At 41.5% G+C, this 17,866-nt stretch overlaps 1 protein-coding gene across 1 annotated transcript in view; it reads right to left on the reverse strand.

Annotated features, from left to right (window-relative positions):
* The window catches only part of ANTXR1 (ANTXR cell adhesion molecule 1), a 131,872-nt gene extending 115,333 nt beyond the window's left edge, over window positions 1–16,539 (reverse strand). Inside the window, exons 1-5 of the mRNA XM_035345052.1 lie at window positions 16,014–16,539; window positions 5,651–5,722; window positions 4,899–4,970; window positions 2,266–2,347; window positions 379–412 (exon numbers count right to left, since the gene is read on the reverse strand). Of these exons, the coding sequence (XP_035200943.1) occupies window positions 379–412; window positions 2,266–2,347; window positions 4,899–4,970; window positions 5,651–5,722; window positions 16,014–16,165 (412 nt within the window). The 5' untranslated portion in view covers window positions 16,166–16,539. The remainder of the gene's footprint in view (window positions 1–378; window positions 413–2,265; window positions 2,348–4,898; window positions 4,971–5,650; window positions 5,723–16,013) is intronic.
* Window positions 16,540–17,866: the final 1,327 nt, after the last annotated feature.

Below are 17,866 nucleotides of genomic sequence, written 5' to 3' on the forward strand. Positions count from 1 at the left end.
CAAAACAAAAACATTTACCTAACAGTATCTCCACAGACTCATGTTTCAAAAGGAAGAAGAAATGGTTACCTGAGTCCTCAAGCAAAAATAACAGAATGTACCAGATAGTTTTGATATATAGCCTCAGATAGTTTTGATATGTACCCTCAGTCAGCCTGGCTTCTCACTTTTGGCCTGAAATGCATTAATTTCAACTCTGAACCCTTAAAGATCTACCTGTTTTTTTTCCTCTTCAGGAGCAACTACCCTGAAGAGCATTGAATTCCTGTAAGAACAGGAGTCACCCCCTACCTTTCTTGCAGTGAAGCTGCATTTCAAATCAATTAAAGGTATCAGTCAAGAAGGAAAAACATTCAATGGATCAGGAAAGTCTCTCACCATGAACATTTTCATAGTAAATCTGTTCACTTGCCTGAAATTAAATCAGAAGATTATTAGCAATAAATAATACTTTGTGGGCATCTACACATGCACAAGAAAGAAAGAGAGGATGGCAGTGAGGATGTCATATTTGCAGCCTACAAGACAACATCTGCTTTCAGAAATATCAGTTTCATAGAACAAGTTTCTTGCCTGTGGCTTTGACTGAATTACCTCGAGAATTTTCCAAAAGCATTAATTTAAACCAACCCTAAGACCACTGGTCAACATTAGTTTCCCACTACCCTATTTGGAAATCACGTTCACCTTCCTAGTTGAGAAACGTCGTAAGTCCATTAATAAATATTCTCCAGCATATCTAGATGAGCTACTCTAATTGCAAATAAACCAACTGCAGAGAGAGATTCATATGCTCCTATTTCCTGCTTTACCTATGTACAAGTGTATTTTACGATGCAGAAAGACAAATGCTTCAGTGTGCCAAAATTAAAAAGTATTCAGAAACTAGTCAGCTGAATATGAGCCAGCAGTGTGCTCAGGCGGCCAAGAAGGCCAGCAGCATCCTGGCTTGCATAAGAAACAGCGTGGCCAGCAGGGCCAGGGAAGCGATTGTCTCCCTGTACTCGGCTCTGGTGAGGCCGCACCTCGAGTACTGCGTTCAGTTTTGGGCCCCTCGCTACAAGAAGGACATGGAGGTGCTTGAGCGAGTCCAGAGAAGGGCTACAAAGCTGGTGAAGGGTCTGGAGAACAAGGCTTACAAGGAGCAGCTGAGGGAGCTGGGACTGTTTAGCCTGGAGAAGAGGAGGCTCAGGGGCGACCTTATTGCACTCTACGGGTACCTGAAGGGAGGCTGTAGCAAGGTGGGGGTTGCTCTGTTCTCCCACGTGCCTGGTGACAGGACGAGGGGGAATGGGATAAAGTTGCGCCAGGGGAGGTTTAGGTTGGATATTAGGAAGAACTTTACTGAACGGGTTGTTAGTCACTGGAATAGGCTGCCCAGGGAGTCACCATCCCTGGAGGTCTTTAAAAGACGTTTAGATGTAGAGCTTAGGGATATGGTTTAGTGGAAGATTTGTTAGCGTTAGGTCAGAGGTTAGACTCGGTGACCTTGGAGGTCTCTTCCAACCTAGACTATTCTGTGATTCTGTGATACCCTGAATACATTCAGTGTATGAATTTCCATCCTTGTATAAATTTTAATTTGTTTTTGTTTGTTTGTTTGTTTTTGCAATCATCTTGCTGAGTTTCTGAAGTGGAATTATGTTTTGAATTCCTAGTTAGGTGCTACCATCTCTGTCAGGTCACCTCAGTTTTTGAGGTGTGTTCAAATGCATTTTTCAGTAGACAGTTTTCCAATCCTCCAAAATGCAAGTGTATGCAGAAAGGGGAGGGGGTTCCCCTAGCAGAGGTTTAGACAAACTCCTGACCTTGTAAAATATATATAAGACTGGAACAAGTTATAAAAGAATAACTTTTGTACATCATTGTATACCCCTAACAGTGAGCAGGTTAAAGTCATGGCCTCAAACCCCACCTAACTCTAAAAGGCCTACTATAGCATTCACACAGCAGGACTCTAGACAGCCTTCAGCCCTTCATGAGCATGGTTCCATGTGGGATTGTAATCCCAATTCCCTCTGCACTAATCCTAAACTGAAGAAGCAGCTCCACTCAAAGCTGGAGGCAAAAAGGATAAGTAGTGGGGTCTGCAGCTCCCTTATCCCAGCTCCAACACTGAATGTGTACACTTCAGCATCAGGAAAACAGCCCCACTTACCTACCAGAGAATTATTAAACAACTTTTTTTAAAAAAAAAAAGAAAAAAAAATACTCTGAGAAGCACCCAGAAACAGTTTAAATGCACTATAACACACATCTTATTACCCTTTCAAATCCTTCGTGCATGTATGTGTCACCTCCTGGAAGCACTTTCTGAAGTTCTTCTAGACCCTGGCGTATCTGTTCCCTGAAATGAATGCAGATGCATTGTTAGCTCAGAGACCAATTTTATGATACCCAGGTGAAGACATGCAAAGCAGAACCAGGTAGAGAGAGGGGAAAAAAGAGTTAACCCTATGTTTACACAGGCTATGGTAATGTCTGGATAGATACCTTTCTAGGGATGTAGAAAATGGAGCAGATATATTTTTTATGAGTATTCCCATGGCCTGGAGAAAGCATCACAACAGCAGCATCTCCTAGCTAAATATCCCTATATTTCTTTCCAAATAGATATTCCCTGTGCAACCCTGGTCAAACTTGTGATGCAGAAGTAGAACAGCTGACTTGCACCTGGCCCATATTTCTCACCTATAATCCCTGGCTTGACAATGCATATTAATCAAACAGCCACAAAAATGGCACAAAACCTAGAACAATCCTGGTAAGCTCCAGTTTATTTGGACACTACAACCTTCAGTTCAGTTCACACTGACATGACTGAAGCTCTCCCCATTAGCTCATTATGGCTCAGTGTATCTGCTCTAATCTTTTAGAAACCCAGGCACAGTGACAGATCAACTGCAGGCTGAATGGGGTGGGCCCTTCCTTCCACTGAGTTGCAGAGACCAAACTCTGGAGGCCAAGTACATGCCAGAAGTCTCTAAAACCAAAATAAAATCCCTGCAATGTGTGGGGTGTGTTTCTGAGCAAGCTGCGCTATCTTCACAGGAAATGGATAATGTCACTGCATGCAGGGCCACACTAACATTGCTTGAATGCCAGAAGTCAGTTTTTCCCCTGCATATTTTAACTAGTTCAGAAAATCCAGTCTGTGCACTTATCATGGACATAATCTCACACTTGCAAGGCTGATTGCAGCAATGCATTAGCTATTAGCTGTTATCCTATCCCAAGCAATACGCACACAGAGAAAAGAGCATGCACTTTTTGCAGTGGGTTGAATTATCAAACACTGAAGAGTTCATTTTGCCCCTGCAATATTCCAACCCAAGTTAGACTGAGCTATCAGAGGCGGGCTAGTAGCAAGAATTTCCTCCATTCAACTACCACCCTCCCACATACCAAGCCAAATTTGAATATAAAATCAAGAGCATTTCCTATGACCATATCTATTTTTAAAATTTGAACACTAAACATTAAAATAGACAGCAAAAGAATTTAAAACACATAACCCAGCTTCTTTAGATGCACAATGTTTATCCAAAGGGTGTATTAATCACCCTCAAACAATCTTAATGCCAATAGACCACATGGAGGCATGGGGAAGACGGAAAAGATTTTGCCACTTCTCTACTAAGAAAAGACTGGTATGAAGTTCACACCTTGTTTTTCAGTCTTCTGGTTTAAATAAAATAAAATAAAATAAAATAAAATAAAATAAAATAAAATAAAATAAAATAACAGCAGCTCTCCAGTCAGCTGGCTTTTGACTAATACCATATCAATATATGTCCTGTTCCCAGCCAACATTTCTAGGACAGCTGGACAAGTATGAAATACAGTTCCACATGGGAAACACACATAGCAAGTTTCATAGCTTAAAGCCTTAAGAGCCCAAAGATCTCTGCAATAGGGTGTGCTCAGAGGGTCAGGGAAAGGGTAAGAGGGTAAAAGATGCAGGGAGCAGGTTTTCTCTGGCACCAGCTTAGATATGGTTAATTGTGTTTTCACTTATTGTTGCAGTAGGCTGGCTGGCTCTCATGACATTTTTCAAGGTTGGCATGTGTGTAGACTGCTCTTTAGGGAAGTGGCCAGTTTCCTATTAATTCCTCTATAGTAGCTGCTCTGGTATGCAGCTTCATAGACATCCAATATGTAAAACACATGCTGACATATACAGTCTTCACATGTGCTACATGTATCTTTGCTCCACATGGCAATGAAGTTAACAGAGGAAGCAATAGCAATTAAAGGACCTCATCCAGCTCTTCTTAAAGTTAGCAGGGAAAAAAAAATCAATCTTATAGATTTTACTGGGATTAACTTGAGGATCTACAAGGAGATGACAAGAACATGCTTCAGAAACATGGCAACCAAACTGTCATTGCCAAAAAAATATTCACCCTTACAATCCAGCCTAAACACTCTGCTTGCATTCAGACATCTTAGAAATCATTCTCACCTTTACATCAAGAGTACAGGTATAATCTACAGCTTTCAAGTTTGTTTTTATGGGAAGGGAGTTTCACTTATTTGTTTGCAGAAGAAACTCCCTAAGGATGTTTCAAAGGCAACAAGACTGGTTTTCTAGCAACAGTCTGAAAATTTGTGGAAGGTAGACTCTCTCAATTGAAGCAGTTTCTGAGTTAAAACCCCAATTGCTAACGAAAAGACATTTATAAGCTAAACATCAGATAGCAACTTCTGTTTAAGAAGCCTTATTGCATTCTAGCAGAATGAGTGTCGTATGTGAAAATGGGCAGGTGATTTAATTAAACTGAGAAGAACAAAGATATCACCACATTGCTAAAAGCAAATTGGAAAACAGAGAGCCAGGAATGTGGAGGAAACAGCAAAAGGACTCAAAATCTGCTGTGCACTTCTACACCTCTTACCTGTCTTCTGTTAACCTCATTAGAATTGTCCCTCTAGTAGAAAAAACGATGAAGGACATCCTCAGCTGAGGGCTGGAGAAGAAGAGACAAAAGTAAGTGATTTTGGTTGGTCCAGACCAGAGCTTACCATGTGTGTAATACCAAACACAAAGGGTTCTCTGACTGCTACCAAAATAATAATGAGACAGAACTGAGCAGCAAATGGTGCTTTGCCCTGGGAAATGCTAGCTAAGGCACCCATGACGAATCCTCCTAAAAGATGTAAAAAGTACTTGTAGCATGATCTTAGCATTGCTGAGACAGAATGAAGGCTAATTAAACTTAAGATAATATATTCCACCCACTAGCCTGGGGGATTTTTCATTCAATCTCACGGTATTCAGTGCCTGAAAGCTACGTTCTCAGACCTCTCCTTGCAGGTCTAAACTTCTCTGCAGTAACCAACCATCTCAGAAACAATGAGGGTTCCCTCCCCCACAAAGTATGATTTGGTCTATGGAAGTCAAGCAGGAGAAAGGAGTCTAATTAGCTTGTCTAGTCCTATTTCCTGCAGGATGAGAACTGGGGGAAACTTGGGAAAAATTCAAAAGCAATCAGTGGTATGATCTGAGAAAAGCATTAAGAACTCTCTACTAGGTGAAGTCCCCAGGTGGAAATCAGCATGTGCTACCTGACAGCAACTGAGAGCATGTCTCCTGGCTTCTGGCACATGCCCCTCCTTATTCAGTTATCTGCAAACCAGCCCTTCTTACCTTATGAACTTGCGGGCCAAATGTTCCACAAAATGATATATTTCATTCCAATGATGCAGGACACTTCCTGATCTACAGAAATAATTATTACATGAGACATTAGTTTAATTGCTGCTATCATAGTTTTCCGAGCCTAATGCTTTGTTACACATTGCTTAACTAGTCATTTATTTTTATTTTAACACTCACTGTCCTAATACTTTCTTTAAAAAGATAATAGATTGTAAATTACATTTGCTACTTAACTTTGAAAAGCAAGAATAATTTATGTTTCATGTAAGTGTTTAAAGCTACACTTCACAACAACAAATGGCAGTTATGTTAGACCTTTAGCACAGCCTTAAAAAAAATAAATCCTGTGTTAGCAAAGGCCTGTCTCCTTGCACAGGCTGTTAGATGAATTCCACCAACTCACTTGCCATACTGTTGTGCAGAGCTGTTAGCTCAAGTGTATTTTTGGAAGGAAATGCAGTTAAGGGAAAAGATTCCTAAACCTCTCTAGCATTCCACTGTGCTAGAGACTATGAAAAGTAAAACACCTTAGGTCCACATCTTGGCTGTTCTGGCCCATTCCATCATAGTTCAGGCAAAACACAGACTAATTTTGCTCCCCAAGAAAATAACCCATGGGTTTTGATAGTTATGAATTATTCTTCATATTGTGAGAACCAGGAAAAAATGAGGTTAACCAGAATCTTCCAGCAGTAAATGCACCTTCTGGCATAAACATTTCTATGGCCATTGGAATATTAATATTGGGAAAAAAATCCTTCCTAGAGATGGAAAATAAATGTGTCATCGCTTTTTTTTTCTATTCATTGACTACAATTACAAATATATATAGGGGAAAAAACATTCCAGATTTAACAGAAAAGTCATTGATCTGCAGCCTGAGGAAGGAAATATGAACATTTGAAAAGATGTTTTTTCACTTCACAGAAAGAAATGGCATCTGACCTGACTCCATTCTACCTTAAATCTGAGAATCTAAATGAATAGATTCAACCAAGTACTACACACCTGGCACAGAAAACCCAGTCTTGCTGCAAATATCATTAGTTCACTTCCTAGAAGCACAGCAAGCATGCAAAGCACATTGTGCAGGTTATGTAAATTTTGTTCCCTATTCTACCTGCACCTGGTTTTTATTTACAGTCATTCAGTAAAAACCTTCACCTTGGCCACTTGCTTCATGATACTTAAGCCACTACTTCTTTATATGACCCTGTAGGTCCAAATGTTCCCAGTTAGGTAGGGACATGCAACCAGGACAGCAGCATATGCTCCGTCTGGATAAACAGTTAACACCATTGGTTCTCTTTACACAAAGGACCTGATACCAATTGCACCTCTTTAAAGAAAATCTTACAGAAACCTCTGTTTTTCTGTTGTTTGTTTGTTTGTTTTGTTTTTTCTTTGTTTTTCTGATTTCAATGGACTGATTGAACAGGAGACTCAATCATAAGAAAGTACTAATGATTCTACATTTCTTGGCTCTTCAGAAAAGAGCTAGGATATCTTCTGCCACTCATCAAACTAGGACTTGAAATCATTACTTGTTCTCAACATGCCTGTATATCAGAGAGGACCAAAGAAATACTATTAGCAGGAGTCTTACTAAACTAAACCACACAGACAATGAGAAAACTGGTGTCTTATAGCAGATGAAGGGTGAAGTACATAAGGACTTGCCCTCAAACAAAAAACTGCTGCATCCAAATTATACTAAGCTATATACAGCTATATACTGACAGAACAGAAATTCACAAAGCTCAAATGCAGATGCAAATTCCTCTTGAATGAAGTAACTCTGAGATCTTGAATATGACACATCCCGGTCCTGTCAGTGCCAAATAGCCAAAATCTTATCTGAGATGGAGTCTGAAAAATAGGTATTTATTGTCTTTACATGGTAAGGCATGAAAAAAACACTTGAATCATAGAATTATAGACTCATAGAATATCCCAAGTTAGAAGGGACCCACAAGGATCACAGAGTCCAACTCCTGGCTCCACATAGGTGAACCCAAAAATTCAGACCATATGACTAAGAGCAGCACAGTCCAAACACTTCTTGAACTCCGACAGGCTTGGTGCCGTGATTACGTCCCTGGTGAGCCTGTTCCAGTGCACAACAACCCTCTCAGTGAAAAACCTCTTCCTGATATCCAGCCTGAACCTCCCGTCACAGCTTGACTCCATTCCTTGGGTCCTATCACTGGTCACTAAAGAGAATAGATCCACTTCCCCTCGTGAGGAAGCTATAGGCTGTGATGAGGTCTCCCCTCAGCCTCCTCTTTTCCAGGCTGAACAGGCCAAGTGACCTCAACTGCTCCTTGTACCTCTTCCCCTCTAGGCCCTTCACCATCTTAGCAGCCCTTCTCTGGACACTCTCCAACAGTTTCACGTCCTTTTTGTACTGTGGTGCCCAGAACTGCACACAGTACTCGAAGTGAGGCTGCACCAGCGCAGAGTAGAGCGGGACAGTCACTTCCCTCAGCCAACTAGCAATGATGTGCTTGATGCACCCCTGGATACGGTTGGCCCTCCTGGCTGCTAGGGCACACTGGCTCATGTTCAGCTTGCTATCTGCCATAAACCCCAGATCCCTCTCTGTGGGGCTGCTCTCCAGCATCTTATTGCCCAGTCTGTACGTTCAGCCAGGGTTGCCCCATCCCAGGTGCAGAACCTGGCACTTGCTCTTGACATTATAGCAATGGTTGCATCAGCCTCCAGAAGATATTGCAGCCAAGGCTATGTTAACCATAAACCAATTACTACCTCCTTCATTGAAATGTATGGTATTTTAGACCACGTACAACCCCCTAAAACAAGTATGTCTGATTAAAGTTTTATATCTTCTGAACTGTCTGGTAACACACATCTGAAGGCAGGACAGTTTCACAAGCATATGCTAATCAACCTTCTCCTCAAACAGATACAAAGCTATACTACATGTTAAAGGAAAGCTTAGCTATCTATCTCCACCAACAGAAGTTCTATCTAGCCCTCACTTGCAACAGGACACTCCCCTACAAAGCAGCACTAGCCTAGAAGTGTGAGTATTCCTCCCACTTTATTACAAACCACTGAACAAAAGTTGATTGTCACTTAAAATTACTATTACAGCAAGGCAGCTGAGAATGAGATCCAGCCACAGAGCACATATGGTATGTAGGTCGCCATGTAAAAATGCTTGTCATTTTCCAAGTCATGCATTTTTTGAAAACAGCATTTGCCAGAACGAAGCTTAAAAACCAATTGCTCAGTTCAGTGATGTGCTGAACAGCATATCCTGTTTAAGTGTCTGCATTTGCAACTTCATTCTGCTGGTCTTAAATGGCCTGGGCAGAATTTTCAACTTAATGGTGCTTTTTAATTCTCCATACAAGCATGGATTCAGCTCTTGCTGCACCTCCTCCACTTCATCCTTGCTCTGCTCTCCCACAAGCATTCCCATACTTATGCCCTCTGGAAGAAAACCTCAAGCACTTAAAGCTCCATCTCTTCTTAAATGAAGCCTTCCCACTCATCTCGTAACACCTAGGAGAAACAACCTGAAGCTCAAGAGTGAGTATTTCTTGCTGGAGAAAAGTCCATGTAGCGGGTTTACATGACAAGGTTTTGGTAGTGGGGGCTGCAAGTGTTGGCTTCTGTGAGAAAAATCCAGTAGCTGCCCCATTTTAGATAAGGCCCAGTTTTGGCTGGCTCCAAAGGGACCCACCACTGCCCAGGGCTGAGCCAATAAGTGAAGTTGGTTGTGCCTCTGTGAGAGCATACTTAAGAAAGGGGAAAAAGAAAAACCTGCTGCACAACAGCAGCTGGGACAGGGAAGAGTGAGAAAGCTCTGTGCTGCCACCAAGGTCCATGCAGAACAAGGGCAGGAGGTGCTCCAGGTGCTGGAGCTGAAGTTCCCCCACAGCCTGTGGAGAGGCCCCTGGTGGAGCAGGTGGAGCAGGCTGTCCCCCTGCAGTCCATGGGTCCCACGGCAGAGCAGATTTCCAAGCTGCAGCCCGTGGAGGAGCCCACAGAGGAGCAGGTGGATCTGCCCTGAAGGAGACTGCGGCCCGTGGAGAACCCCCGCTGGAGCAGACTCCAGGCCAGAGCTGCAGCCCTTGGAGAGGAGACCACTCAGAAGCAGGTAACTTGGTGGGGCACTGCGGCCTGTGGGGTCCCATGTTGGAGCAGTTTGATCCTGACAGATGGACCCTGTGGTACAGACCCATATCTGGAGCAGTTCTTGAAGAGCTGTTGCCTGTGAGAAGCCCACACAGGATCAGTTCAGGAAGGACTCTATCCCATGGGAGGGACCCCACGTTGGAGCAGGGGAAGAGAGTGACCATGAAGGAGCGGCAGAGACAAAAGTGTTATGGACTGACCGCATCCCCCATTGCCCCAGTCTCTTGTTATACTTGGGGGGGGGGGGGGGGGGCGGAGGTGGAAAACGGTGGATGTGGGGAAGGTATTTTCAGTTTGTTTTGTTTCTTAGTTCTCTAGCTTGTTAGTAATAGGTAGTAAATTTTTCTAATTTCCTTATGCCGTGTGTGTTTTGCCCATCACAAGTTATTGAGTGATCCTAATCTCAACCCTTGAGCCCTTTCCATAGTATTTTCTCTCCCTTTCTCTTTGAGGGGGGGGGTAGTGAAAGAGTGGTTGTGGTGGAGCTCAGCTGCCCAGCTGGGTAAAACCACCACAGTCCAATAAGTGGAAATTAAGAATAAGTAAATTATGTCTTTAACAGGAGAATGATACATTCTGTGGTCAAAAGTGCTGGGATTTTGTACACCTAAACTAAATCCAAGGCAGAGACCCACCACATGGCTTAGTGTTTGCAGGGGCAGAGAGCCGCACTCTGGACCAGCCCACCCTCCAGCAGGTGCTTTTCATCTGTTCACTGAAACATGATGCTCCACAACCGTAAGCTGTAGCAACTCAAACCTTCCTAGTTTGTCTTTCTTGCACTTTTTAGACTCATTATTTCCATTTCTCCCATTGCACCTTCTCAGAATACTCACAGTGCTATTTTTAATTCACAAACTAGACAAAAACATAATCAAGCCCACAAACGCTTATACAAAGGCTTCACACCTCTTATGTGTGCTCCAGATGACAAAAGTATATACAGGCATCTGATTCAGAGACTGGTGTTGTTCCAAATTCTCCTTAAATTTTTGGACTAACTTCAAGAAATCTTATAGCTGACAGAGGTGGCAATGACCCATGAAGTTTTGCAGCATCATTTTACTGAGCTCTTAAAAAATAACACAGATGAGCCAAAGTGTCCTCTGTCTTTCCAAATACTTCAGGAGAAATTCTGAGAAGACCAGATAGCACATAGATAGATGTTAGTGAGGTGACGCAATTCTTTGAGGAAATACTACTATCTTGTGCTGAACTTCACGAGACAGCTCACTAAAGCTATTGTCAAACATTTGAGATTACAGAGTTTACAGAGGCCCCATTTAGAGCAGGATAAACCTCTAAGCCCACAGTCCAAGAACAGAGTATTCTTCTTTAACTGATTGGCCTGGGATATGTGACTAACAACTAATAAACAAGTAAACATGGACTGAACTTAGGTCAAGCAGTAAAGTGCAGAGTGCTGCAGGCATATTCAACTCTCATTATAAGACAGTCCCCACCCACCACTTGTGACAATGAATAGTTTACCTTGGATTTACTACTGACTAAAAACATGTACACGGGTCTTGATGGGCAATGATTTCACATGCTAAATTAGCTGGTTGCATTCAGTGTGACTACAGCAGACGCAGGAGAGAATTACAATCCTTCAGGCAACAGGTAAAAAGACACAAGAATGTGCAAATTTCCCCACACTACCTTGCCAACTTCCCTCAGCCCTCACACAAAACAAAGGAAATTTATGCTTCCATATCCTAACAGTCCCCTGCCATCCATACAGAATACATATATTGCTCTGGATCCAGACCTGTGACTCTAGAATCACAGAATCACTGGTTATTTTTAGAATCATAGAATCACAGAATGGTTTGGGTTGGAAGGGACCTTAAAACTCATCCAGACCAACCCCTTCCATATGAGGGACACCTTCCACTAGTTCAGGTTGCTCAAAGCACCATCCAGCCTGGCCTTGAGAACCTCCAAGGATGGGGCATCCACAACTTCTCTGGGCAACCTGTTCCAGTGCCTCACTACCTCCTGAGTGAAGAATTTCTTGCTTATTTCTAATCTAAACCTATCCTCTTTTAGTTCAAAACCATTCCCTCTTGTCCTATCACCACACTCCTGGACAAAGAGTCACTCCCCAGCTTTCCTGTAGACACCTTTAGGTATTGAATGGCCACTATAAGGTCTCCCTAGAGCCTTCTCTTCTTCAGGCTGAAAAAGCCCAACACTCCAGTCTGTCTTCATAGGAGAGATGCTCCAGCCCTCTGATCATCCTTGGGGCCCTCCTCTGGACCTCCTCCAACAGGTCCATGTCCTTCTTATGTTGGGGACCCCAGGACTGAACAGAGTACTCCACATGGGGTCTAAAAACTAGTTAAAAATAGATCAACTATGTGGCTGAATAATGAGGGGATCACAGGAAACAGGTTGGATTATTTGCTTCTTTTTGCCAACGATCCTCTAAAGCCAAATTTTCTTTCACACATACAGTTCTTTGCATGTTTTCCACACATGGGTATAAAATCCTTCCTATGTTCACACACAACAGTCAAGAACACAGGATATAATGCTTTTGACTTACAGCAAATACAGCAAAAGATTACTGAGATTTACCTATTATTATTCCTTCCTCCCTACCCACAAATCAATTAAACCGGGGGCTACCTCTGTCTGATCTTCAGACTGCCCTTCTATGGAGTGCTTAAATACTAGAGCACTAGCTACCATGAGAGTTAGGTCATTGGGTAGTAGTCTTCAGTAGTCAAATGGATGATATTTTTAGAATATCTGAACAATATCAGCAAAAACAAATGTTTTCTTTATGCTTGTCATCATCATCATGTTCAGCCTGGAGAAGCGAAGGCTGATAATGATAGGACAACAGGGAATGGTCTTAAATTAAAAGAGGATAGATTTAGATTAGACATTAGGAGGAAATTATTTGCTGTAAAGGCACTGGAACAGGTTGCCAAGAGAAGCTGTGGATGCCCCATCCTTGGAGGTGTCCTAGGCCAGGCTGGATGGGGCCTTGGGTTGGCATCCCTGTCTATGGCAGGGGGGCTGGAGTTAGATGATCTTTGAGGTCCCTTCCAACCCAAGCCATTTTATGATTCTATGATCATCTCATTGATTCCTCGTTCTTCCTTCTTAATTAAGACTCTGTCTTATCTCACATCCAGGTGCTCTTTGGCACTATCTTCTGCCATTTGTTTCCCTACCATTTATTGTATATGAGTTTCAGTACTGCAGTTAAAGCAAGCAGAAACACAAAAGGATATGCCACCTAGGAACCGATTTACGTGGCAAGGAGCTGGCCCAATGTGAACCACAGTCCTCAAGAGTGTCATTGCCACACTTTTGGAAAGTAATTCTGCTAGCCTTAGGTCCAAGGGTGTGAGGCCTTCTCTATTGCTACCTAAGCTGTGTGAGCATTCCTCTTAGAAGTAATGAAAGGCATGCAAGTGCATGCACAGAGATTAAGGATGCTTTTATAAACCAGCAAGCCCACCTGCTATCTTTCAAGCTTTTGTTCTGTTCATTATATGCACATCAAGTCTGCGTACCATAGCAGGATTATTTCTGAATGACTGAATGCTGGATTTTCTTCCCTTTCTTAACAATGAAAGGTGGGAGATTTGTTGCAGGTCCTCTGAGCTTGCCATCTACAGGGAGTCATGTCTCCAGCTGTATGCAGACAGCCAGAAGAAGCCTGGTTTCCCTTCAACAGTTTGCACAGCATAGTTGCAGGAGTCTGCTAAAGAAAATGCTTCAGGGAGAAAGAGCATCACTTCATGAGAACAGCCTGTAACACCTGCTTCTTCCTCAGTTTATTTTGTGCTCACTTTGAATGGCCTTCATGTGGCCAGCATTATGCTTCAAGAGCCAGCACTGTGACAGGGACTATGTGCAGCTGGAACTTGTTGTGAGAGCAGCACACACGTACAGGGTGCTAAATGGACTTAAGTAGTCACTCAGTCTAGCCAGGCCATGAAGCAAAGGGTCAGCAGATGGCTCTAGCACCAGTGAATTCCAGGGCTGTGTTTATTCTTTTTCTATTGCTCCTCTGATCCCAGAAAATAAGTTGCTTAATATTTTAATGATATTCTTCCACTATAGAAATTAATATTTCATGTTTCAGAATGTAAATCTCACCTGCTTTGGTATCCTTTATCACCAGTACTTTCATTATTTTTTGAGCAATGGCAAGTAAAAGCAGTAATATGAGCCCTGAATCTATTATTATAATTTCATAGTTTGCCTGAAGGTCTCTATAGGCATTCAGGACCACTGCAGCATTTTTGAAGACATTCTCTAAACCCAGTAGAAAAGTAGAAAACCTAGGCTAAATAAGACCCACATTTTATAAAACTTGAGCTTAGCATCTGAAGAATGAAAGAAGGTCTTAAGGGGTATGGGATAATCTATTCTCCCACAGTCTGCAGACTCCTTCAAATTCTACCAGAGACCATCAAATTTTTTACATCAATGGACTTTGCATCAGACCCTGTTCATTTCTGCACCAGAAAAAAAAATATCAAAACAAACAAAAAGCCACCACCAACAAAAAACAACACACTACAAAAATAGGAAACCTACATCTATTAAAGTAGGAGTTTTTTGGATACCTTGATATATATACTGAGGTAGCTTTCATACTTTAAAGTTTGTGCCAAGCTTTGTATTTCCACCCAAATTTTCCTTGAGCAAGCCTAGAAAGTAATGTCTTTTAGTAAGAGGACAGGAGCTTGAAATAAGTGGTTGTTAAAATCATATCCATCGTATTTAATAAAACCTTCAATTCTGCTTCAGCTTTCAGGGAAACTCAGTTTGCAAAAGCTGTCTGCATTACAAATCATGCTTTGTTTTTCAGATATAGCAATAGAGGTATTCCAGCTAAGAACAGACCAGCCAAAGCAACAAAATGCAACACAGGAGAATCTTTCCACTCAATGAAGTGGAAAATAATAAGAAAAAAAATTAAAATAAAAAAATCTTTCCCCTGGAGTATTCGGATAACTGGCACAATAACATATCCAGTGTACTTGTCTCAGTTTTACATTTTACCCAGTATTTTGTAATAAAGTGTTATGTAATTCCAAGTCATTTATACAAATGGAATGTGGCTGCTACTGCAAAACACTCAAAAGGATCAGACAGAAAGCTTCATCTGCAAGCACTTTTGGCAACTTGAAATACTTTCCTGTCTCTGAAATTTATGGTTACAAATGTTAGTTCTATGCCTCTGGCACATATATGTTCCAATATTTCCAAACTTGTGGTTCAAAATAACTATTCTTAATTAAGAAAGTTAGGATAATCTTTTTAGCTAGTACTTTTTACACTTTTTAAAAAATGTTGTATTGCTTCAATTTGAAGCATTCCAAAGCTCAGCATGTATTTATTTCATATTGCTCAGACTAAAATCTGAAGGCCTCTAAACAGGCAAATTTTCTAGTGCCAGATCAGAATTAGTGATAAAAAAAGTGAGTAGGCAGTTATCTTCAGTATAAAGAGTTAAGCAGTCAAAATATGCATTTGATTAACAGGAAACAAAGAAAATGTGACTCAGCCGGGAGAAAAATAAAGTTCTCTTTTAAATAAGACTCTCTAGCAGTTTTCCATCACAATGGCCAAAATCAGACCCTTTTTAAGGCAGTAGCCACCTCTCAGAGCCTGGTCTTTACCTGCTTTGCTGCACAAAATTTCTTTCTGAGACAACGAACACACAATACAGAAGCAAACCTCCAGGCAGGCGAGCATTTTCTCCATGTTTTCAGCTACAAAATTGACTGCAATAACTCCCCAGCTCTGCTTTTATGAGTGCCTCAACTTTCACAGTTCATAGGGAAATTGGTGTGACCAAGGTTCGGCTCTTCTCCCAACCATTCTTTTAAGAAACTACAGGGTCGAGTATAAAATAAAGCTTTTGTATCAGCCACAACAAAACTTCTAACTATCTGATTTACAAAGCACAATTGCATTTAATACTAGATTTACCAAAGTTACCACAACAACGACAGATTAGTAATGAGTTTCACAGGTCCCTTGGGGACAGAGTGACTTCTACAAAACCAAAATCTGAAGAAAACCTCCTCAGTATCAGTATATGATAATCCAGTTCATTTCAGAAGAAGAAAAAAACAAACAAACAAACAAACAAAAAAACAAACAAACAAAAAAAACACTTTCAAATAGAAGAGTAGAACCAACTTACTTGTCTAGAATGAAATACAAATCAAATCCTCCATAACAGGCGGGACCACCATTCTCTCTCTTTCCACCTTGTCCATCACAGGCTATCATAAAAGTTGCTAAGAAGAGCCATTTGAAGCCAAATCTGAAGATGCTTTGCTTTGCAATAGCCATTATATCCAGAGAGAACGAGAAAAAGAAATGTCTTCTTCCACGGCTCCTTTATTTCACAGGCTTCTCCACAAAAGCCATTCAATAACCTTTAAGTGTATATACAGGTATTTTACTCCTTAGAACTCCACTTGGAACAGTTGCCCTCAGGAATTGCAAGACTTTCCCCCTTGTTTCCCTTGCACTTCTGTTTCTTGGTTTCAGATTTCAAGATGCACAATACTGTATTTCACTTTTTTTTTTTTTTTTTTTTTTTAAAGGGACTTGACCCTTAATCTCCCTTGCAGCTCTCTGAAAGCAGCACCTTTGTTTTCCAACAGGAGCAACAGCTGCCTAACAGATCTTGCTTTATCACAGACTTCAGAAAAGACAGGGAGGGTTTGAATCCCCCCCCCCGCCCCTCCTTCCCCCTCTCCCCTCCATTATTATTGTTATTATTAAGGATGATTTTATTTTTTCTTGCCAAAGAAAAGCTCAGATAATGCCACCTTGTGGTGAAAAAGCAAGATAACCGGAGTCTCTGGGTGTAAAGCATGTCGTTTGTGCACCGATATCGTTTGTGCAGCACATGCTGCAGTGGCTTTGGGTATGAACATAAAAGCAGCTTTCTTAAAGCAGTCATGAAGCACTGTCTTCATTTCTCTCATTGGCTGTATCTGAGTTTGAAGCTTAAAGGCTTAAAAACTTGGAGGAGCTTAGCAAAAATTAAAGTGAGAAGGTACAACGAGTTTCATCTTTTCTACTTTCTCAGTCTTGAGAAATACGAAGAAGTGCCTCTCCTAGGATCATTCTTCCTGCTTTCTATCCTTAGCAAGCTTACTTCAGCCACCAGGGTCTTAATCCCCCCTCCTCCTGCAGACCTTGCCAGGAAACAGCTTCAGCTGCACTCACATTTTCAGTCTTCTCCTACAAACAGTACCACAAGCTCCAAAATGCAAGCAAGTCAACTCAAAGATAAGACCATTCCCAAGACAGAGCAAATATTTTTATTCCTTTTTATTTGTTTCTGACTGACTCAGAGATGAACAAATACTTAACAATTTAAAATAGAATAAAAATACTGTACTCAGTAAAGTAATTCTAGCATGAAGCCAGTAGAAGGAAAGAAGGTTGATGGTGGAGATCAGGTACCCTATGCAGCCATGGGTTCAAGCTCACAGAAGGCCCAGCAGAGCTTAGGAGCAAGCCATGAAGTGAGTTATCAGATGAAGCACAGAACACTGAGATGGAGCAAGTTGCTGACAAAGTGAAATGCTGTGCTTTCTGCTTTGTCACTGATGTTCTTCAGGGCTAATCCTCTTCATGTGTCTGTCTTAAGAAAGTGTCTTTTTGTTTATGAAGTGGATAACAGCAGCAAAATTGAGAAACTATGAGAAAAGCAGTTTCATAGTAGAAAGCCCAAGTGAAAGCCAGGAGGGCTGTTGGAACTTCTGCCCCTCCTTCACTAAAAATGCTAGGAACAAAAAATATTCTGAAGACCATAGCTTTGTGTGAAAGACCTTGTCAGTGCTTGGAGAGATAGTATGTTGTATTCTTTGTATGAAAGAAGATTACAAGCAAGGTGTTTCAATTGCATGCAGCAGTTCAATGGTTCATTAAGCTCCAGCTCATGCCCTTGGTTTGTGACTCAAACTTGCAAATAAAAATGATGGAGGAAGTGGCATCAGCAGATTTTTTGTTTGTTTGTTTTATCATCTACTCTCC

The sequence above is a fragment of the Oxyura jamaicensis genome, chromosome 22, assembly GCF_011077185.1.
Source record: "Oxyura jamaicensis isolate SHBP4307 breed ruddy duck chromosome 22, BPBGC_Ojam_1.0, whole genome shotgun sequence".
Taxonomy (NCBI): Eukaryota; Metazoa; Chordata; class Aves; order Anseriformes; family Anatidae; genus Oxyura; species Oxyura jamaicensis.